The sequence below is a fragment of the Typopeltis vanoorti genome, chromosome 21, assembly GCF_054136105.1.
Source record: "Typopeltis vanoorti isolate ZY-2024b chromosome 21, IOZ_Tvanoo_1.0, whole genome shotgun sequence".
NCBI classification, from domain to species: domain Eukaryota; kingdom Metazoa; phylum Arthropoda; class Arachnida; order Uropygi; family Thelyphonidae; genus Typopeltis; species Typopeltis vanoorti.
The window spans coordinates 31,887,053-31,912,575 of NC_143569.1; the positions used below are offsets into that span (position 1 = coordinate 31,887,053).

Consider the following 25,523-nt stretch of genomic DNA (forward strand, 5'->3'; position numbering starts at 1 on the left):
TTGGAAAATCCAAAGCGAAAGTATAGAACATGTAGAACGAAAAGTTTAGAAAGTTCCTTACTTGGTTAATCATGATCAAGAACTCTTTACACATCATACACAGGAATGGTTTTGGAAGTATGCCGCTTGCTGACTCGATAGGAAAAATCCTGCATATAATCATAATTTACAAAATTCTATTTCATAGAAACACATTTCGAATTAAAAAATAAACATTATAGTCTTCTCTACAACCAAGGGGAAAAATCTTTAGGCCCTGTATTGTCTTCTATCTGTCATTACTATTACCGTACAAACATTTTGATCACATGTCGTCGTTTTTGTCACATAACGTTCAGAATTATTTATAGATAGCATTATCATATTTTCTAGATTGTATGAAGACATTTTGAACTCTTGCTACCATTTTAGGATAATTGGCGCCTAATATACATTTCCTTCAGTATGTTTATATATCTCTTTGAGAGAGAGAGAGATAAAGAGAGAGCCTTAATTGATTCTCTAGAGTATTTGCAAATACTAGTTGAAGTCATTTTTAAAGATACTACAACACTGTACTACAACAATGCCTCCTGTACTTTTGTTAAGCCGAGCAGTTATTACTTAGCAAAAAAACATTTACAAACCTTCAATAAAATCTTCATTCAGCCTTAGTGCCATAGCCCAACGTTTGGATGAGTCTAGTTTCTGTCAGCAAATCTTTTTTTTTTTTTGTTTATGCTTGATAAGTATAGCCACACATCTGCAGAAATCTCATCAATTGTAGTGAAGTATTTCCCTAATAGTATTGCTTCCAACTGTGGGAATATATCGAAGTTTGGTGGGCTGATGTTAAAACGATAATGGATGGATGAGGAAGCACTTGTAACCCCACTTTTCATGATATCACATACATGCCTCCAATGAACGCAATGACAACGTCATTTCGCTATAATTGTTCTGGGTCATATTCTTTCTCTAAACATGAAATTTGGAGAAAGAATATGACCCAGACATTTCGCTAAACAAGAATAGTAAGAATAGAGAATTAACATAAGGATGTTTCCACTCATAGTCAGGGTTAAAAATTGCATGAAGGTGGAAAGTATTACATCATCCCAATAGCCATACGCAGTGCGCAAAACTTCTGAAATAAATCTTGTGTTTATTTTATATTTTCCTTTTAATTTTGCACCTTCATATTGCTAAGGCAGTTATATGGAATCATATACACTATGTTTATTTTTTTTTCTTCTGTGTTTAAAAAACAGGTTACATTTTACAAGCGTTTTTAGTTATCGATATTGACTTAGAATCAAGTAGTCATATATGAAAGAGATGTACTTGGTGTATGGATTCTGATAAAGTTTGAGGTTTAGTATCTTCTAAAATCTCTCTCTCTCTCTCTCTCTCTCTCTCTCTCCCTAGCCATTTAATTTTTAAACCTCAAACTTCAAATTGCGATTTCAACCGGCGTTAGGACTAAAATCAGCTTTTTGTCATTATTGCCTCATCTTTTAAGCGTGTTCCATATTTTCATTAATTAAATAGTTTCATAGATGCAACCTTCGAATAGAATCTATCTTCATGCAGTTTAAGTGATTTTCTTAATCGTTCTCCTAAAAACGGTCATTTGTTTAGTAATACTATCGAATTTGACACATTACGGAATCCGTCTTAAATTGAAAAAATCGAATCCGAAATGTCATCTATTATTTTGATAATTCACTTTTTGGATACCGTGTGGCGCCACAGTAGCTATCTAAGTATGAAACTCATTGCTCATGACGTCACTTTGTTATAAAAGGTTGGTGGAGAACTTTGAGTGTTATGAGGTTTGGTGTACGGTGTAAACAAGTTTATGATTCAAATTCGACATTACCCCTTAATTTCATCATAAGATGCGATTTACTATCATAAGCAGAATTTGTTGAAAGACACCTTTACATTTAATCTGCAACTGTTTTTGAAATATCGTAGAAAACATCCTACCCCTACTGGAGACATGGAGAATTGTTTCATGGCGGCTGCTTGATCTCCTTACACGGGAAGTCATCAGAGAGGTAAATTTGCCGGTTTATATTTACGCATGTATACAGTTATTTATTCTTAAATGTAAGGTTTCCAAATTAGTATTGAAATGCGATTTTTGTGTGGCAAAATGTTGCTAGGAAATATATTAAGTAAATTCGTTTTAAACGTGTCTACATTTATATAGTGCATTGGTAGGCATGTGCTGATATAATAGCGCGAAGTAAAGTCTGTAAATGTTCTGATGAATTCATCTCATTGCTACAAAAGAAACCCTTAGTTATAATCATGCTATTTTTTCACAGTTTTATAATTTATACCTCACTCCATTTTCTATTGATAGTGTTTCGTAATTAGGTAAATTTACAATAAATATTTATAAAATAAACCAACGTGCAACTAGGTCAATTCATTTCGTTTCAGATTCTCCTTTTGTAATACATGGCTGCTGGAAATGTGCTCTGGTTTCAGTTACTATTGCAGTCTATTCTCTATTTTTCCCACATAACCTGTCAAAGTAAGTCTTTCAAATTGTAACAGTCATTATAATAAAGTGTTTTTAATATTTCAATCTAGCACCTAAATGAATGCATGCTAAAAATAGGAAAAGGCTGTTACCGATATAAGTATAAGCTAGATTTTGTAAAGCATAATCATATCTATCTTGATTTCTAGAAACTCGTTCTTAAATATTTAATAGAATTAAAGCTTCATGAATTTGAGGCTTTCTAAGTTTGTTTATTATTCTACTTTATTTTTTTTTATTATTCTACTATAAGAATAATATCAGTTTTCTTACTAATCACATATCATTATTCAATGAATTTTAATTAAGTATTCAGTTAATATCTCATATCTATAAATAAATGAAATTCATCGTCCTCTTGTGGTAATGTTCGTTTGCTAAATTTAATATTAAAGGTAATTTTTTTCAGTAATTTCTTTTAAAAGAATAAAAGATCTGCAGAAAGATAGTAGTTTTTTTCAATGAAAGGCAAACCCCTTAAACCTGTTTAATACAATTATGGATAAACTTTCGGAATTTAAACAAAAATACAAAATAACAAAACAAAAAATCAATAAAAATACAATTTAAGAGAAATGAAGTTGTTACGTTCTGCATTTCACAAATTAACGTGCAAAATTTCCGTAATGCAACTTAAAGATTGTTCGTTGGGAGAATTTAAAAAAAAAAAAAATGTTGTCCCAACGCGAATTTAATTTTTAATGCATTCAGAAAAATAATGACGTAGCTGGTATGTTAATCTACAAAGTTTAAATTCAGAATTTAGTTGCTTTTATATAGTCCTTATTGAAAACGAAAACTAGGCAATGTCATCCCTTTAAGGGTATTTATTTTATATACCGTGAAAAAGAATCGCCATCATCACATCATCAAATTCCTGATATATATATATATATATATATATATATATATATATATATTATCCTCAAGGGGTGTATAGGATATTATGAATACTACATGAAACATTTACATATTACTAATTTCCTATCTACAGTTTTCCTCCAAATCGGTCTGTTACCTGTCAAGACTCCAACATTATCAAATCTTATATTTCTATCTTTTAAGGCACTTTTTACCGTATTAATCCACCTATATCTTGGTCTTCCTCTGGGTCGTTTTCCTGCCAACCTGGCAGAGAACACTTGTTTTGCTAATCTTTCCACGCCCATTCTGTTTATGTGACCATACCATCTGAGATTAGCTCTGCTAACGCATTCCTGGATGCTGACAATGTCAAGTTCTTTCCTAATATCCTCGTTTTTAATATGATACTGCCATTGATGCCATCTGTTCATGCCCCTAATCTTTCTCATGACTCTCATATCTGTAGTCTCTAGTCTTTGGTCAAGTGTTTTACTTCTGACCCAGCTCTCAGATCCATAAGTTAAAATTGGCTTGAATACTGTCTTGTATACAGCTAATTGAGTGTTTTGGCTAATTTCTCTCTTCTTCCATATAAATGTATTGAGTTGACTTCCTACCATACCAGCTTTGTTGATTCCGTTGTCTATTTCCATATTTAATTTACCATCTTCACTAAAAATCGTGCCTAAGTAGCTGAAATCTTTTACTTGTTCTATTGGTTCTCCATTCACAAAGCAATTGATATTTTCAGTGTTTCTGCCTATTTTCATTGTCTTTGTCTTTTTAATGCTGACTTTCATACCATATCTATTACAACAGTTATTCATTTTAGTCAGGGAATCTTGCAGACTTGTAGCGGATTTATTAAGAAGTATAACATCATCCGCATAAAGCAAAGAGCTGAGATGAACACCTCCAATGTTGATATCAGATTTAATACCACTTTCCTTCATAATGTAATCCATATAGATAATGAATAACAGAAGTGCCAGATATACCTTTCTGACGCCAGATTTAACATTAAACCGTCTTTCTATACTTCCTTCAATTCTAACTGCTATAGCGTGATATAATGCACCATTGACACCATATAACTGCAGCGTATTGAATAGCTTCTCTCTTGGCACCTTGTCATATGCCTTTTCCAGATAAACAAAACTTAAATACTGATCTTTGTTATATTTCCATGATTTCTCAACTATCTGTCGTAAAGTGAAAATCTGATCCTGACAACCTCTATTTTCTTGAATCCAGCTTGTTCTTCACCAAGCTTCTCTTCCACAATCCTTCTCAACCGTTTCTCAAGTATACTTGCATTTATCTTACCAGGAACACTCAGTAATGAAATACCTCCTGTAATTCTCATATTCAGTTTTATTTCCCTTTTTATATATGAGTACTATGAAGTTTTACTCCTATCATCGGGAATTCGTCCCTCTGTCCACGCTTTCTGAACTATGCAGTGCAGCCACTGTAAGACTTTTATACCTGGATACTTGAGCATTTCTGGTCGAATATCGTCTACTCCTGCTTCCTTTCCACATTTCAGCCTTTTGATGGCTTTTTCTACTTCAAGTATGGATATGTATTCCTGACTGCATGCCTGGTCAGTGTTTTTTACCACTGTGCTGTCATCACTGCTTTTGTCATTTAGCAGTTTTTCAAAGTAATTACTCCATACTTCAAGGATATCTTTTTCTCCTGTTTTCTTGTAACCTTTATCATCTCTAATTCCTTTTACAGCACTCTTTCCTCCTTTTTTGAGCTTCTTCAATAAACTTCCAGAATATCTTGCCACCTTCTTGATATTTATTTCCTATGTTCTTACCAAAGTCCTCCCATGACTTTTGTTTAGCTAGTTTTACACAGTGTTTAGCTTTCTTACATTTGTCTCTGTATTCCCTAAGAGCACAAGCTGACTTATTTGCCAGGAACTTTTGATATGCTTTCTTCTTTTCCTTCACTGCCTCTTTAACTTCCTGTGTCCACCATGGAGTTCTGATTTTTCTATCCTTGCAGACAACCTCACCACATGTGCCTCTTTGGCAGAATCAATCAGGGTCTTCTTCAAGGCTTGCCACTGAATCTCCAAGGTTCGGATCCTGTTCTCAAACTCTTTCATTTTTTCTTCAATAATCTTTGTGTATTTTAGTCTACAGTTCACATCTGAGAGCTGCTCAACTTTTATTCGCATTAAACCTTTCTTACATATTCTTCTTTTCAATATGAAATTCAATTTTATCCTGCTCAAGGCTAAATGGTGATTACTTCCAATTTCAAATCCGATGTAAACTCTAGTGTCCTGCACCAGGGAGAAAGCATCACTCTCAACAATAACATAATCAATGAGATTTTTCTTATTCCTTGCCTGTTCTCTCCATGTGAATTTGTGCACATTTTTATGTTGGACCATGGTGTTAGTAATAGCCAGTCCATGTCGTGAGCAGAAATCCAACAGGTATTTGCCATTATTAATAGCTTTTCTCTTCTCTCCAAATTTTCCCAAAATATTTTTGTATGTCACAATCATTTCCTACTCTGCTATTTAGATCCCCAACAAGGACCAACTTTTCCTTTTTCATTGTGTCAGTTACTTTCTCCAAAGAATCAAAAAATTCCTCCACTTCTACCTTAGTAGAACCTTCTGTGGGACCAGAGGCACAAATAAGTCTCATTTTCCAGTTCCCCATTCTGATATTTGCCCACATCACTCTACTTGAGACTGCTTGCCATTCAAGAAGATTAGCCTCGTATTTAGTGTTGATTATTATGGCTACTCCTTTTCCTTGATTGTCATTTCCTGAATATAACATTTTGTATTTATTGCTCAGAAAGATCTCACCAGTTTTTGTCTTTTTTTTTTGTTTCATTCACCCCTATTATGTCGATCTGGTACTTATCCAATTCCTCAGCTAGCTCCATTTCTTTGCCATTCAGGCTTCTTATGTTGATAGTACCGATCTTGAACTCTTCTGATATTGAGTTGAGGTGGGTTTTAGGATTTGTTCCAGTATCTGACTTTTCACTGTTCGCCCTCGTTCCCTGGAGAAAATAACGGGGGCCTTGTTTAAGCAGTCTACGCCCACGCCAGCATGAAATTCTGTTATGTTGTACCAAAATTTTTTATTTTGGTTTAAGCCAATAGGAATTCTATTTGGTCGGCTAAATCCCAAATTGCCAACCCATCCTCGTTCATTCAGTATCCAGGTAGATACCCAACAGGGTGCACCACGAGAAGGTGAGGATTGGACATTAGGTCAGAAGCCCTGGTCGGTTCTCCTCATTCCTTTAAAGGCTATGTGGAGGTCTGCTCTCAGTTATATAGCTTTAACCCTTAAGCACCCCTGAAAAAGGATCATTTCTCTTAAATATTTTTTAAATCATCACTATTATCAAGAACACATCTTACCATTATACGGTATTCGTTTGCCATAAATGTCTAGTGAATCATAAAACAAATATCATTTGCTGGACTCAGAAGGTGGTAGAAAGTCTTTTTTATTCAGAAAATGGAATATTTCCCTTTTTTAAATAAGTCAACCGGCTCCTAAGAGCAGACATAGTTAAGCAGATCCAAACTGGTAATCTGTAATTCTTATCATTCTGCAATGAGTTACATGTACACGGCACTAAAACAGTTGTTAATTGTCAAATTATAAATTGTCAATTTTTGCAGTTATTGTTGTTGAAAACAGCGAAGCCACTTACTTATTTGCCAGAGCATGTACCACAATGGTTTAGCAACTAAAACACCGATACCAGCATGATGTTTCATGATAGTGGTATTGTTTACAAATATGCTAAAAGCTTTTCCGAACGTTATTTCTGTATCGTATTTCTATAATTTCAGATCCTCCACAGATCAGACCTTTTACTTTTCCTCAATCCGTAGCTCTTGGAGAAAGATTAAGCATTACCTGCGCCATTAAATCTGGAGATCATCCTGTCACATTTCGTTGGACCAAAGATAGTAAAGAACTCGCTGAAGATCCTCATCTAAAGATATTAACATCCACCGATGTTTCTGTTGTTACTCTTATGTCGGTGAATTCAGCGAGTAGCGGAAATTACACGTGCACTGGAAGTAATTCAGTTGGAAAGGATTCACACACTGCCTATTTGTTAGTAAAAGGTAGATAAGTTATCATGCATTTCATGTTTTTGATATCTTTGACATTTTGTACAATGATTGCATATTTGAGTAATATAGTAATCCTACATGTTTCTATACTACATGAATGTTTCTTTTTAATTTCTTCATTTGTTTTTTAATTTAACATTTTTAAAAATCTCTTTAATAAAAATGACGAAATTACACGGAGTTATTCTAAATAATTTAGGTAATAATAAATGGTCTTGTTTCTTTCGAGAACGGTTGCAGGTAAAAACTTAAAAGTTATTATAAACAATATGCATGATTTTATGAATTTTGTGATATATTTGAGTTATTATGATTTTGATGGATTTATGGATTTATTTTCGATACGGTTAAACGGATAAAACCAAAAAAATAAAAAATAGCATACAAACGAACTGCTAGTGATGCTACATTTGTCGAAGGCCAAGTTGTTTCACAAGTGCAAAAATCTATTTCATGAGATTCGGTCTCCGATCACGGTTCGGGGAATGTTTAGTACGGTGTATGAGATAGAAACACCGAAATCTGCCTGTTAGAAATAGACACAAGTAAGGGTAAGAGTAGTAGACAGCCGCATGTTAGGAGGAATATTGTTGATAATGGCTCTTACCAGTTAGATGCATTCTTCGATTCAAACTTGTAAAATTAAATGTCAACATTCGTGTATTGGACTTTCATTGACTGCAAACTAAATGTTCTGGAGTCAACGAAAGTCAACTACACGAGCCAGTTGAATGCAAGGCCAATCAGACTCCAGTGTGAATAATCTTCAGAGACGCTTCTATGGTCGATCAACCAAGAGACACCAAGGTGGATTGACATTTTTTTTCAACCCTTTGCGGGAACCCGATCACTAATCAGAACGCGATCTAGGTCAAGGATTCTTGCCCAGCAGGAATCCTCAACATTGTAAAATAATTTGTCTCATTCATAAGATAATAGCAAACACTTCATCTACAGAATTTTTAAAAATTCCCTTATCCTGCTGAAGATGAAAATTTGCCCAAAGCTAAGAGGTCACGTAAAAAATTGAAAACAAACACTTCTCCATTACCGGAAGTCAAGATTGAACATTCTCCCCCTATGGGGAATCACTATCAGATGGAAAGACTTCCTGTAAAAGTGGGAAATTAAAACTTAAATACAAATCGCATTCTTGTTCCTGCAATGCATTTTACCAATTCAGCCAACCAAAACACTGTAGCAGGCTGTGTAGAATGTGGATCTTTCACTTGAAAATAATCCTTCTAACAAAAGGGAAATATAAATATTCAAATTCACAATCCTCATTGCTTTCCACACACTCATTGTTGAAAGTGTTAAGGAAGCCATTGCGCTTTGTTTCTCCATCTTCAACCAGTTTCCGATAAGATGAAATGAACAGCTTATCTCTGGAGATGAGTAAGGAAATGTACGGCTTCTCTTTTGCGGAACTTACTATCTTTGGAGTAAAGAGATGGGAGAACATTTGTTGTGACCTCATTTAGAATTGCACTGATAAGATTGCCTGGAGTGATTCCATTTCCAGCAGGTGGAGCTCCTCATTTCTAGGCGACTGTGCGAGTATTCTTATAATAAAACTTAGTGAAAGCTTGGATCGAGTGAGCAGGATCCATTCCTTGGTCAGATCTTTAGATCAAACTCCATGTATTTTTCTTGTGAGATACTTAATAAATCAAATATATCAACCACCAATGTAATAATCCCTAAATGATTTTCGAGAGGGAAAGTTAATTGCAAATGCCAGTGTCAATGGGTTACAGTTACTGCAATGCATGGTAAGATTTGAATTATCGTTTGGATATTTGCATATTACTGAACACTAGTGGATTACACGTAAACTGTAGATAAAACAAAAACGTAAACGTATTATTATTATTATTATTATTATTATTGTTCCGGGAAACTCCAAGGAGTCGACAGACTCATCGAGGGAGGCCCTAACATCATGTCAAGAACAACTATTCAACATTCACACAGTATCTATCATACCTTGCCGTGCTACGACCGTGAATGAGTTCAAGGCAAGGTATGATAGATATGCCCAGCTTCCATGCATGGCCCGTAGTCCTCCCACCACCAGTCATATTTTCAAAAATATCTTCTGGATCAATCTTATAAAAACCCTTCAGTAATTTGAATGTCTCAATCATATCACCCCTCCTTCGCCTATCGTCCAATTTCTGCAACCCACAAATCTTCAACCTATTCTCATAAGGTTCATTCCACAGACCTGCTATCATCTTGGTCACTCGTCTCTGGACCCTCTCCACTTCCTCCCTATCACGAAGAAACCCTGGTGCCCATAACTGGGCACAGAAGTCCAGATGGGGTCTTATCAAGGCTCGATACAGAGGAACAACAACTTGTTCGTCTCTGCATGTTCTTGGTAGTATATACGTGTATACACACACACACACACACACACACACAAAAAAAAAAATATTTCCAATTTATTTAATTTCATTAATGCAGTCATATTCTTTTCTTATGTTATAGTACCTCCAAAATGGCTAAAAGAACCAACAGATGTTACCACTTCCGCAGGGGAAACTATTATTTTAAGCTGTTCGGCGACGGGAAATCCACATCCACAGCTAACCTGGAAGAAATTAGGTTAGTTTTCAAAATATTTTCAGTGTCCTGTAAATGGGTAGGTTATGATTGAAATATCATGTGTGTGTATTTTTATCTGTCTCCTAAATAAAACTTTAACACTGTAGTATAAAAAAAAATAATCCAGTGGATGTACTCATTGAGTATCGTTAATGTGAAGCCCAATAGTTATTACAAATGCTATAATGCTATAACATGTTCATTCTTTGTATGAATTTTACCTTTTGTGCGATGGAGAAATCTAATATTTTATTTTATATATTATATTTTAAAAAATGTAAGTATATTCATGTTAATTTAATCCTGAGGAATCCTGAAACACGTAAACTAAACTAAATAGATACGTTTCTGCGGTTCTACTGATTATTCTTCAAGTTTGAGAACCACAAAACGGTTACATGAAGATTATATTTGTATGCATTCGTTAGTAAATCATAATGCAATTTACTAATTATGTGCATTGCTATTATGATGTCTAGTGAATGTGTTAGCCAATAACTCGGTTCGTTGAATACAATCAGGTGACCTACACCCGAAACATTATGACCACCTATCTACTTGTGTGCTAGCCTTCTTTGGTCCATGACAACAATCCCCGTGCCAAAATACCGCCACGACCTGTTTTCAGCCAATGCATCCTCGGTTGGCTGAAAACAGACTGAGTTGTTTGGGCTCATGAGTATATGAATTACCAATTATCGAACCGGCTATGAAAAGTATTCTCAAAGTGTACAATGTTTTATATAAAAGAAGAAATGAATTAAACATTTTTCTTACGAATTATGTCATGTTGAATGCTGCAATCACTATTAAAATTATTATTTGTTATTCTACAGATAATATTGCAATATTGAAGATCTTCCCTAAATCATATAACATGTTGAACTTTGCTAAATTACTGTTGACACTTTATTATGTGATTCGTTTATTTTTTAATTAATAGCTATTTGAATTATGATTTGTAGGTTCTGATGTAGCCAAGTCAGCCGAGAGGTGGACTTCATTAAAAAATGGGTCGTTGTCAATCACTAATATCCAAAAAGAAGATGAAGGAATCTATGAATGTACGGCAGAAAATGGTGTTGGAAACCAGCTGAAAAAATCGTTACAGCTTCAAGTAAAAGGTCTGCTCAAGTCAAAACAGTTTCATATATTGTTTTTTACGCGTATATAATAGAATAGTTAAGACATTTTTTTCTCTCCTGATATATTGGTTACCTGACCCGTAAATTCAGATTTTTGAGGGAAAAGAAAGTGGATCTCCGTAATCTGTTCAAATACACCTCTGAATTAGTTTTTTTTCTTCTCATTACTGAATCTTAATATTACTTGTGACTTGTATACATGGACTACATTTTTTTTTACTTTCATAATTTGTTTGTTATATTACTGTAAGTAGGCACTACTATAGAAACCTGAAATGACTTATTTTTGTCCGTATTTCAATTTTGACCACTGAAAACTCAATGCACGCTACAAGAATGAATATCTGTATTGTAATTGGCAAATTGTTATCGATTTTTTTTTCACTCAGATATATTCGTTGAAATGCTTGCTGTGATTCATATTTTGTGAAGTGCGATCAAACGTATCATCCATTTTGGTTCAGGGATCATTTGGTCATGGTCTGCCCTAATCTATATTTCGTTTCTTTGGCTTAGAGTATATTTTAAGTACAATATAGTAGTGCGTTAATAGCTGAGATCTTTCGGCTTTCTTTCATATGATGCCACCTTGATTCCAAGGTGCCATCATGTGAAAGCATTCCTTCCAGATGCTGAAGTCTCTCACTTTCTCTTAATAGAAATGTCTTGTGAAAGAAATGCAAATATTTTCCAGGTCCATGTTATAGCCCTTCGTGATTGTATATTATAAAGTCCTGTCTTGACAGTATAGGTTTGGATAACATTGCTAACATCTTTAGTACCGACTGCTACAGCTCAGCCGTTTTTTGTTGTTATTTGTTTGTTTATTTGTTTGTTTTCATATTAGGTTTTTTTCAAAATTCCTGTTTAATAGCATAATATTAAATATTTTGCTTATGCTTAATTTTATAATATGGGTAGCATGATGACGTAACATTTTGATCATACCTGACTGCTTTTGTGTTGCGGTAGAGGATGGAATATAAATAGCATATGTCACCTACTGCGATAGTTACTAATCTGTTACAATAAAATTCACTCCATAAAATTGTTGTTCTAACACTAATCTGGATTGGATTCTCATTTATACAAAGAATTCATAATAATCCCTTACGGTTAGAACCTGTATCAAACCAGATAATAAATATAACTCGAACACACACGCGCACAGCACAAATTTATTAAGCTTATCAAAGACTACAGTTGTCATTACCTTCTCTAAAAGTTACACTTATCACCCGATATATATATATATATATATATATATATATATATATATATATATATATATATATATATATATATACACACACACACAAATATATTCGAAAGTATGTAAATTAAAGTGGAATTACGTAAAATAGTTACGTGAAAGAAACTAACTGATCTCTAAAAATCTATACTAAAAAACACTCGCTGTCACTATTCTGAAAAGCAGGACTTTCTGCAAATGCTTATAACGCATGCACTTTAAAAAGGGCCCATAATATGGACTAAGAAAATCTGAAAGGATATTATCACATAACTCCTTAAAGCAAATCCAAGATATCAAGCTACACGATCTTTGTTCGCCCAAACAAATCTGCTCTATTTTTATCTGTCAATAATTTCATCTATCGTGTTATGAAATATGTAATACTGGATTACATTTACATAGGCAGCAGATCTTATGTATAAGTGTTTTCATATCAGTTTTCATAACAGATATCTTCGTAGTCAATGAATTTTTCTGAATCATTGCGGAATAATTACTATTATAGAAGTTGCTTCATAGAATACTCAGCAAAAAAGTGAAAAATATATAACGACACCATTGTGTAATTCATCTCCTAGATACCATTGGCGTGGAATTGTTGTAACAGCACCACTTTCGTTTTATATTTATACAAGTTTTAATTCACATTTTAGGCAAACAGACAATTTTGTTCGTCATGAAATGACATGGTTTGGGACCGGACTCTGAATTTCATTAACTTATCAGTTACGGATCAACTGAAAGATTTAGATACGGGATTCGAAGTAGAAGTTATTGCTTGAACGAAATATACATTTTTAAATGTCGATTTAGGTACTGTATGGTGTTTTAGGCACTGTATGGTATGGTGTTTTCGTTCCCTATAAAAATTTATTGCTTCAATTCAACGTTTGTTGCAATTTTGATATTGGCAGAATATGTTGTCTTTCGTTTAAACACAGAAGTGTTTCTTTATTCAGACATAAATTAAAATTGAATCCTTGTTCATTTCCCGCTTTATTTTTGAAATATTTGTGTGAAAACAAACATCAAATATTATATCAGTTTTCCAAGAAATCTGACTCAAAACCCACTTGATACAATAACCTCAATAAATGTGTAGAACAACTAATATCTCTTATAAAATTTATGTCTCTTATAAAAATAGATATTGATATAGTGGTGTATAGAATTAAGTGATTCATTTATTTATTAAGGTAAGTTGAAAATGTTCTTTAATTTATTTTCACCAAACAGAGGTTCTTTAATCCCGAAAATAATATCCAAATATATTTCAGATATTTTACAAAATATTTTAATTCTTCTGAAGTCCGATGTGTGGCGCTAACTGTGTGTTTCTTTGACAATTTATCTCTATCGCTTTCACAACCAGTAGTACGTGAGTATTCCGAAGGATGGTTGGAAAATGTTTTGGAGATTTTAATTCCTTCCTGATTGGTACCAGTTTTATTTATTTCATTAGTGATAATCTGAAGTATTACCTAAAGTTTTGACATATTCTGTAGGTACATAGTTAAAAGTTACGTTTGGAAAGTATATTTCTGGGAAAATCAAATGGATCTCACAAAGTGCTATATATGCTTCAACATGGCAGCCCTTCTCCTTGCAGTGTGCACCAGTGGTGGAGGTAAGCACTACCGATTAGTATTATCTCTGACTTTAGTTATATTTTAGATTATTTAGTTTACCCGCTATAGTTAGATTTCAGAGTACTATTTCATTAACATATATTGTCACTAAACCATGTTACAAATTCTTAAATAATAAAAGTTTATAACGAAAACTTTGAGTTATCAGTCAAATTAAATTAGAAAAACGATTATCGCAAAAGCATCATTACGTAAATGCAATTCGGAATTTTTTGGAACATCATAATTTATTTTGAAAACAATACAGCTAATAAGTAATTTCTAGTATCAATAGCATATAATAATCGTTTTAGTTTATGTAATAATTAGAATGCCTTACAGAAATTCTGCATATGCATGCTGATGATTCATTTTTTTTTCAAGAATCTCCGAAGATAAAGCCATTTCATTTTGTCCCTCGAGTATCCTTGGGAGAGAAAACAAGTGTCACATGTCTGGTCAGATCTGGAGTCGGTCCTTTTAATTTTTCATGGTTAAAAAATGGAAAATCTATACCAGAAGTATTTAATATCAGATTCAAGCAAGACAGTGAATTTTCTATCATCATAATAGATCCCGTTGACATGAACAGTGCGGGAAACTATACATGTGTAGTGTCTAGTGCATTTGGTACTGAAAGATTGACAGCAGCCCTCATCGTAGAAGGTGAGATTTTTCTATAGCTTGTAAACTGTTATATATTTTTCTTAGTTGATTGTATGCTATATTTCTTAGCTTGTATATTTATATAAAATATCTCAACTAAATGACCATTTTTGTGGCAATGAAAATGTGAGAACAAATGGCAAACGGTCTGTATAAATAATAAAATTTGTATTCTCAGCAATGACTAAACTGTTGTCTATAATTATACTAATGAAATGCATGTTGCTGAATTTATCTGGTTTTCATTTAATAGCAAGAAATTATTCTTGTCTGAGACTTTTATTTTTCTTGTTGGCAATGCTGCTGAACTACACAAAGTTCATATCACGAAAATTGTTAAAATGCGTTAGACTGAATTCATTTCCATTGCCAGAAGGTATTATCTCTAAGCAAACTCCACTATTTACCTGTTTTTGGTGGGAAAATTGTCTCAATATATCCTATAATATTGGAGCAATTGGTACAAATAAATTTTTCTTGTCTTGCACACATCTGCAAGACAATAAAATATTCCTGTTCAATTTTATGATTTATGTATCGTTGTTTCTGTTCGTGAAATAAATTATGATATATGATCCCAATATATGCTGAAATAAAAACGCTGTTAGTGCAATATATCTTTAAGCGAGATGGCAGGAACACTTGAGAAGGATTCTGTAAGAAAAAACCGAAGACAATTTTCACCCTGTATTGCGAAATGCAATGCCAATACAGTTTCTAATTATTATTATTCTGTTTTGGAGATATCTGCCAATAAATAGATATGTAGAAGGTTTTTTTATTATTTCCTTTTCAGTTTTTACAGACACCATCTAGTGTAAACAGACACAGTAGCTCTCTCATTTGATTAAACTCTTTGAATGTGTCATATCGGTTACTTTTGTTTCTGCTGAAACAATTTCAAATTCAGTGCTTAGTACTTTCATTTCAAATCCATGGAATTTAGTTTATCAGCCATGATTTTATTTTGAACGAATGAAGTATTTTTTCTTCTTTAGGATGTTGTCTTTTAATGAAAACTAACCGTAATAACAAGCATAATTATTTTCTATCATGAGAAGGATGAAACGTCTTTCACCACCTCTCCTTCTTTTCATTTTATCTACCATGGTTCATCATGGAAAAATATTTGGCATTCCTTGGAATAAGGATGAACGATAGACTGAATACATGCCACACTTTGCATACTTAAAATATTACTTGCAATTTTCGTTGCATTTGGTCTACACGATATTTTATTGAAATATTGCATGTATGTTTGCATCTCTTTTAATCTTTTCATTCAGTCTTACATTTATCAAGAAGACAATTTACGCAAGATTTCAGAAATATACGATTTCTTACCCAAAATAGTTTGTGTTTTTTAAAGTGGGCTTTTCTATGGATAACTTCTTTGAACTTTATTATTTGATGCATGGTTTAGCTGAATAGATAAAAACTCTTTTTCTAAATAAAAAAACTATTTGATTTAGCAAGTATTATATTCCTGCAGAAATGTCTTGTACGGTGGTTTTCACTTTCATAATAATAACAGCGCCAACATATATTCAGACCCCTCCAGGAGCTATGCGAATGTTGAGAAGAGTGGAGAGAGAGAGAGAGAGTAATATGGTGGCCTATATCTTGGGTTTAAATGAAGGCGATTTGTAAAACTCTGTAAAGCTTCTTTAATACAAAAAGTCTTTAGATACAACAAACTTCTTATATTAACCTAACCACTCTGCCAGCTGACCTGGCTGGCCGATTGGTTAGCGTATCCGCTCTCTAGCCAAAAGGTTGCGAGCTCGAATCCCGCTGTGGGCATGGATGTTTGTAATTGTCTGTGGAAAAACTAGTGGTGGTGGTGGTGGTCGGAGGTAGATGGCGTTGGTGTAGTTGCGGTCAGTTGGTGGACTGAGTGGTAGAGACAGCTGTAGAGTAGGTGCCCTCCCTCGATGAGTCTTTGGACTCCCTGGAGGTGTCTAATAATAATAATCATCATAACACTAATTACGGGTATAGACCATATTGGTCTGTTCCGGTCTCATTATCCAACCAATATCCTTTTTTGAGGTCTACCCTGCCTTCTCTTTCCAATTGGCTTATATTTTAGTATTTGTTTAGGATGTCGGGTGTTGGCCATTCCGTTTACATGTTCAATCTATTTTTGTTTATAATTTTTTAATTTTTCTTCATTTTTTTTTCTTTTAAAATGTCTTCGTTCCTTTTTTGATCTAATAATGTGTATTTTGCAGTTCTTCTCATAAATCTCATTTCACTTGTTTTTATTCTTTGTTTATCTTGTTTGTTTATTGCCCAAATTTCACTGCCATATAATAATGTGGGCACTGCTAAAGTATGTATATTTTCAAACGTGTTTCTTTTTGTACTAAATAGTAAACTATATAATAATAATAATAATTATTATTATTATTATTATTGTATTACATCAGCAGTTCTATAATACACTTTAGTATTACAGAACTGTAGGTGTTTCTTAATCTTTTAGAAAAATCCTGAAAATTTAAAAATATCAACATCTCTTTTTAATTCTTAATTTATATATCTTGTAGATTATTAAAGTATGGAAGTTTGATCCTTATTTTATATTTAAACCATCTAGCGCCACCCGTCTGGATAGAGGAGCCAGAAGATATTGTGGCAACTGAAGGAAGCTCGATCGCCTGGAAATGTAACGCATCTGGTTCTCCTGTTCCAACAGTCGTTTGGAAAAAAATAATGGGAATCTCAGGTAAAAACAAAATATCAATACGCATTTTAAATTAATATATATATATATATATATATATATATATATATATATATATATATCAAGGATTTAGGCCTAGCATGGCCTGTTCCGGCCTTAGAAGTCATCGTTGAATCGTTTAAGAGGACGTCCTGGTTTTCTTTTTCCTAATGGCTTGTACTTTACTAATAATAATATATATATTATTTAAAATTAAAATTTAAATAATTTAAATATTTTCATTTTCTTGATTATCTATGGTTGCTATTATAAGGTACATTTTTTTAAGAAAATAATTGTAATCAGATGAAAGGAAGTCACAGGATCAGATCAGAATTGTAATCAGTAAAGATTTCTGAAATCAAGCCATCTTGGAAGTGTTGTACTGACCAACCTAATTTAATCTCTCTCTCTCTCTCTCTCTCTCTTTCCTCAGGCAGAAAATATTATTAAAATCGTTCACATTATTTTTAATGACTTTAAAGATGGACGGATTTATAAATTTTTTTACTTCCATGACCTAATGTAAGAAATATTGCTACTTCGAATTAGAAACGTTAAAACGAATGTATATTTCAGATGAATCCAAAGTTACTACAAAATCAGAGCAGCAATTATCGACCAACAGCACCCTTGTGTTATCTCATATCTCGGAAGAAAACAGTGGTCTATACGAATGTGAGGCGAACAATGGTGTGTCCTCTCCCTTAAAGAAACAGGTGACCCTTGCAGTGCACGGTAAGTCTAAATACCATTTCATAAGAATCTAGTGAAGCTTGCCTTCTTCTTAGAAGAATTCAGTAGTTTATTATTTTCAGGATTACAGATTAATAACGAAGCTCTACAAATGTAGTTTATCTCTCCAGTGTAAACAAACTACATTGATTCACTTTTTTTTTACAAATTTGTAAACCTACGCATAAGTGTAAAGGGAGGTGGGGAGTATTTATAAGTTTGTATTCTTAGTCTGATGTAGAGTGTAAACAAAAAATGCATTATATGGTGATGTTGGAGTAATAATGTGATATAATAACATTATGTCATCCTTTGTACGTATCGAGGATGAGCTTTAACTGGAAAGACCTAGATTCGAATCGCCTCTAGGACGCGAAGAACTTTGGTCAGAATTTTTCATCTAAACGTGAGTTAGATGATCTCATACAGTCGTGGAGAAGATCTTGGGAGGAGATTTTTCTGGATCTTTGGTTTATAAACAGTAAAACGTTTGATATAATTATGATATTTTAATGTTCAGAAGATTGTAGCAGAGTAGATTAAAACTCACCGATTAACAGAATAAAACAATGGTGTGATAATATTTTATTAAACTTAAAGGAGAATTCCCATTATTATTATTAAATTAATTTTATTTGCGTTTTTAAAATTCATTCGTGAATATGAAAACAGCTTGGATTGAATTTCTGTTCTTTCCCCAATGAAAATAAGCAAAATGGTGAAGTCAAATCTTCCTTTTATCGTTTGTTCCTTGTATTTTAAATATTGAAAAGGGGAATGTAAAATTTAATTAAGTTTTTTCTAAATCTTATCTTCACTTTTGAATATTTTTAATTAATTGTTGATCTCAATAACTGAAATGCTCATACCATCCAGTTCAGTTCAAAAAAAAGGGGCTTTGGCTCCATCTGAGGTCACAACATACCATCTAGGGACTCGTGTATCTACCGTTGCAAATTTATTTTAGAACTGATTTTCATCGCATGATCAAATAACATGTGTTTTATATAGAGCTATTACCTGGTACCCTTTCTCACATATATTGAGAACCTTTGTGTTTGTATGTCGCGGAATTATATTCTAGATCACGAGAAAATGTTAGTTTCATTAATTTAAACATGATTTCGCTAAATAAAGGAATATTGATATTCCTTTATTTAGCGAAAGGAATATTATTTAGGATCTTAAGGTTTTGTAAATAACTAAACTAGAATAATAAATTATTACAAACATTGGATTTGCCTATTTATTTCTGTATATCCGTTCACCTACTTCATTTGATCTGTTTGGAACTCTATTTATTCAGGTTATCTCAGATTTCATTGTGCAATCTTTAAAAAAAAATACCATATAGTATCAAATAGTAAAACTTTTATGTATGGAACTATTTCAGTTATACATATCTATACAAAACAATTGCACATGTCGTATTAGAAATAACTTCTCATAAATTATCAAGAAGGTGTTGCTAGAAACAACCTATGCAACCAAGTGTTTGGTACTTGCGTTTTTATTTTTTTTTCCGTTTTATATTTCAGTTTCATTTTAAATTTAAGGATTTTTGTACATTACACTAATATCTGCCCAATTTTTCCCTCCTTCCTCGTGTGATTTAGTCAAGGAAATTAAAAAAAGGATCAGCATTGTACTAGACTTTTTTAAGCACTTATAATCATTGTTTCAATGCGAAAAATTATCACTTCATATCTGTATATGTGGACAAATATTTTATTGAAACGTTTTGTCAATGTGTGGCGCTGCAGTCAACCTTACAAATACACATAACCTTGTTCAGTGTACTGACAACCACCGAAAGAAGAATAAGTGCTTATGTAGTGACAGTGTTATATAAGTTTTTACAAACAGCATTTGTTGGTTTTAATGAATTTTGTGTTAAGATAATTTGCTGTGTAAAATTTTAATATTGTAATTTGTTTATTTGTAACAATCGGTGCTTTCTTTGATAACCATGTATTCTTCAATGGGAATCCGCAGACGCAGTAGTTTTCTCATCATGGCCGCCCTCAGCTTTCTGGACTATGTCACGACTAGCGGTGAGTAAAAGAACATTTCGTGCTATTTTTAAAATTGAAATTTTGTATTGAAATCATCCATAGAAATACACTTCAGAATTAAATATGTCCTATTAGTATGTCATTAATGTATGTACTCTTTCCTTGAAAAAGATGAACAAATACATTCTTTTTAAAATAAAAAGGCATGAACATTCTCGCCGATTTATCAGAAGTAACAATTTGATATAATTTTTGAGAAATAATAAATTAATTTTCGTTTCATACCAAAATTCGGTTATAATTTCATATCGATTATGGTCACTTAATAATAACTCTTCGTAAAAATAAATAAATAAAAGTTCAGTGATTTGACGCTTCGGGCTAACTACGTAAACATTGTATAAGCTAATAACTTTCAACAAAACTAACACAAACTCCAGAATGTGTAATTTATTTGTTGACTGATTTTTAGGTGAAAATAACGTGATGAGTAATATGTACTTAGAAAATAAATTTTAAATAGCTGGAGTAAAATCATCAATCATCAATCTTAAAATTTTATAATTTTATATATAACCTTTAATCAGTTGCTCAGATGTTTGCTGTTGTCATGCTAACTACTACAACTTGTAGAATCTGCATTATACTATCGGGAAGATTTATTATTTAAATGCAACTTACAGAATCTGTATATAAATTAAGACATCCAAATAATTTAGAATTATGTGCGTTTAATCAAGATTCAAAATACGATACAATACGATTACAAGAAAATTTATCGGATAAGCTTTCATAACTTTTATTTATTTTCTCAACTTTAGTAATCTAATTTTAACAACTATATTGTTTTTTAGAACCTCCGAAAATCAAAAATTTCCAGATGGATTCTAGAATACCTTTAGGAAAGAAAGGCAGCGCTATGTGTCTTGTTGAATCAGGAACTGGACCTTTTTCTTTCTCGTGGCTAAAGAACGGCCAGGATATTCCTAGTTCTTCTAACATTCGAATAAACCAAATGAATGACTATTCTGTAATTGTCATTGATCCCGTTCAGTTAAGCAACGAAGGAAATTATACTTGCCTTGTTTCAAACAGTTTTGGTTCCGACAGTCACACAACACTGCTACATGTGGAGGGTAAGTTGAGCTAAAAAGTTATTCATCAAAATATTCATTCGTTTTGATTTTAATTATAAATTACACGTGAGTATCTACTGGTCCATGATTTATTTATTTTTCTCTTGAAAACAGACTAAGAACTAAAATAATTTAACTATTAGTGCTAACTGTTATATATATATACATTTTATCTTGACTTACATTGTTTTGTATATATAGCTCCTCCGAAATGGCTCGTGGAACCACAAGATATTGTAACAACCATTGGTAATTCGCTATCACTAAATTGTAGCGCTAGTGGATCCCCAACCCCAAAAGTGAGCTGGAAGAAGACTCATTCTTCAGGTAGTATAAAATGCAGTTTTATAAAATTGATAACACATAATTTATTAAGAAGCTACAATTCTTAGATTATGATATTTAAATATTTAAAGTAAGATATTTAAAAATCGCAGAACATTACGAATTTCAAGATGGTCTTCATTTCAGAAGTACATTTTGTCGAGAAGCGTTTCTTTAACCTAGAAGGTTACAAAATGAAACAAGCATATTCGAAATTTAGTAGTAGCTAGCTATCAAAATGTTTTCAATAGGGGAACCAGAATAAAAAATAGCCAACCTTAAGAAATTTACATGCAAATTCGACAGTACATTAATTGTTCATAACTTTCAATCCAAAAAGGGCCACATTATCTAAAATTGAGGAACATGACTGCTGATATATCTATCAATATTTCAAGTTTTATCATATAGGAATAATTGATTTTAATAAGCAATTTCTTTCTCTCTCTTCCTCCATACCATATATATTCTAATTCTATAATTCCAGTTCTTTTAATAAGTTGAGGAAAAATAATAATAATCTCATTTCAGTATACTTCCACCTGATAACCCCCCTCACTATCCGTTCAAATATCGCATGCTTCTTGCCATCTTATTAAAAAGCACTGTGGCTTTTTGCTACATTACCTCAAAAATCATTGAGTACTGCGTATGTAGTGACATATCAGATTCGGGAAAACTTACATTGTATCTGATTACAAGTTTTTATCTTAAAATCTTATAAATATCTTAAAAACAAGTTAAGACTGATGCATTAGCTCTTATACGTTTCTTTCTATATAAAAGAGAAACATTATTAGTTTAATATACTGGATATATCAACTTATATTCGATAAGTTGCATTCTATAATAAATTATGGCAGAATCGTTCCTAAAAAGCGTAATGAAAAATTTAGCGAAGTTTTGGTCGTATAAATGTGATAGACAATCTTGAAAACAATTTGTAATATTATATCCTTCAGGTTCAAATTTCGTGTTGCCTAATTTGCTCTTTGTTTTTTTCCCTCCATAGGTGAACCAGCTGATAACATTTCGAAACTACAATTATTATCGACAAATGGAACACTCCTAATCGCTCAGGTAAAAGAACAGGATGGAGGTGCTTACGAATGTGAAGTTGATAATGGAGTTTCTCCAGTATTAAGAAAGAAGGTGACTGTGGTGGTACATGGTAAGATCATCCAAAATTTTAACATCTGAAACATATTCTTAATAATTATTCTTCCTTTTCTTTCCGAAATACTTCTTTCTTTTGGGATATGTTTTATTATTGTTTCCTCTTCATTTGCGTATTCATCAAAAAGGATAAAAATGGGTTTCAGTACAGAAAATTGTTTTGAGTGTTCTGTCTAGGGAAAATAATCTTCGGAAGCATTTTCTCATTTCAAATGAGAAAAAGAATTATATGAAATTAATTTGCATTATCAAATCACCGCATCTCATTTGCTTTCTCATAAGATAATGCAAATTAAAGTAAAATGCGTTAATTGTTTGTTCCGCTATTTGTTCTGTATATTTTAATGCAGTTCACAGATATCTATAGCCGTGCAATTAGTGATTCGTTCTGTTCAAATTTTCTATATAAATGCTTTGTAGCATTTGTGTCGATTCCGAATGGAAATATGTAATTTCTATATTAATAACAAACTTCATGAAGAATCCATCTTGGTTTACAAGATATATATAATATCAAAAGATCCTCCTTTTATGTTCAAATAATGCCAAAATAGTTCAATTAATCTTAATGGTCTGTGAATATGAAACACTAAATCACATGTGCAGTTAAGGATAAAGTACTTAGAATGATACGAGGCATGAAATCCTTAAAAACTCCAAAAATTATATTAATATGTATAGAAAGAGAACATTAAAATTGCCATTTAGAATTAAAATTTATTCTGTGATGGGAAAAATATCCTACGGTATAGTCTAATATGCAAACAAATACTTGCTCTGTTGGCACTTCAAAAGAACTTTTGCTATGATATTTATACGGAGCAAGCATTTGTTAATCTATGTTAATAATATTAAAAGTTGATTTTTCTTCCTGAATAAATTATATTCACAGCTCCTAAAAAGAATACACTGTGATTTTGGCTCTCCATCCTCAGAAACAAAATAAATAATGGCTTTGGACAAAATGGCTGTGTTTATATCGCCAATAATAAGTAGTTAATGAAATATAATACAGTTTGAAGCCGAATTGCCTAGAATACTATGAAATGTTATTTCTATGTAACTCATGATTTTAGTATGTTAAATAGTTCTATTTTCTAGAACTGTACATTAAAATTACGTTTTTATGCCCCGGTGTATTTTAACGTGTTACTTGTTTTTGCATCTCTTACAAAAGATCTCTTTTAAGAGCTTTGATTAGATCAGTCCACTGACTTGCTAAAAGAACTAATTTAGTACTATTTCTTTATAAAATCCTGTGTAGTTTTTCTGCCTTTACATGCATATTTCCATATTCATGGATTTAATTATAATTTTTATTAAAATCGATTTCTTCCGATTGCTGTTATTTGAATCAGTGATATTACAAGGAAGTTAGTACCATTGAACTAAAGGTGTAACTACCTAAGATATTTTAATGAAAAGAATATTTAAATGATTTCATAAAAAATGTTTAATCGAAAAACAGCAGAAATATCTTTTTGAAGAATAGCCATAATAAATTATGGTTATGCTTGAAAACATCAGCAAAGAAATCTGTAAGCATCCAGAACAATGGTCACATTCTCGTTCTGTTTTGAATTTTCTTCAACAATACGTTTTGTGGATCGGTTTTAGAAACGCAGGAGAACATTTCGACTAACTATTGCAAAAGAAATTGAAATGCTGAAATAAATATATAATTAAAAGATTTAAAAAATAAAATTTTAAATATCCATCTCTAAAAATTAGAATGTGTGAGAATTTAGAAACTGGGGAGATTAGAAGGGCCAGGAAGAATTAAAACTGTTAGAATATAGACAGAAACTTCACAATTATACGGAAGAATGTGCATTCTCAGAGCGCTTTCAGAAAAGAGCCAAAGAACGAAGCATAAGCATAAGACTATTTCCGAAGTATTCCATTAGTGGCTTGCTTACGAAAGAAACTTTATAAGGAATGTTTTAAGTGAAGGAAAGTATTAAATGAATGATTCTAAAGCTTCTTTACTCTATTTTTGTACTTAAAATATGAAAGTTAATAAAATAATGAATCCACCAAGGTAGTATTTCTGTACTTATTTTAATAAACTTACATCATGCCTATTCTGTATTCAAAATACAGTTCTAACCAATGCCATGATACATTCTTTTAGAACAATTGCAATTTGTTCACTGCTTATCTACGATTTCTCCTTTCCATATACACAACAATCTTTCGTCGATTCCTCTTTAAGACCTTCCACTGTTTTTGTTACGTTTTGCCAAATCGTGGTTCTACTCATCATGAGTAGAATTTTGCTTGCAATATTTTTATCTGTTTCATTTTGGTAGTTTGTACATTTAATTAAGTTGACGTTGCTTTAAGTCTGAATATGAAATGAAGCTAAAACGTATTTCGACTACGTAATTCATAGGGTATCTTAGATATTTTTTAAGAAAACAAAATCGAGAATATCATTTTCGAATGTATTTAATTTATCCATTTTAATTTATCTAATATAGACGTATAAATAAAAGTGATTTAATAACATCTGTAAATAAATAACTACTCATGTTTTATACTAATTTAATACTTCATTT

At 32.3% G+C, this 25,523-nt stretch overlaps 1 protein-coding gene across 1 annotated transcript in view; it reads left to right on the forward strand.

Moving 5' to 3' along the window:
• The first annotated feature begins 2,451 nt into the window (after nt 1–2,451).
• LOC150094714 (hemicentin-1-like) overlaps nt 2,452–25,523 on the forward strand; it is a 36,230-nt gene continuing 13,158 nt past the window's right edge. Inside the window, exons 1-9 of the mRNA XM_090411647.1 lie at nt 2,452–2,527; nt 7,251–7,532; nt 10,038–10,154; nt 11,120–11,278; nt 14,567–14,848; nt 17,451–17,579; nt 18,156–18,314; nt 21,181–21,462; nt 22,799–22,957. Coding sequence (XP_090267773.1) covers nt 2,452–2,527; nt 7,251–7,532; nt 10,038–10,154; nt 11,120–11,278; nt 14,567–14,848; nt 17,451–17,579; nt 18,156–18,314; nt 21,181–21,462; nt 22,799–22,957 — 1,645 coding nt within the window. The remainder of the gene's footprint in view (nt 2,528–7,250; nt 7,533–10,037; nt 10,155–11,119; nt 11,279–14,566; nt 14,849–17,450; nt 17,580–18,155; nt 18,315–21,180; nt 21,463–22,798; nt 22,958–25,523) is intronic.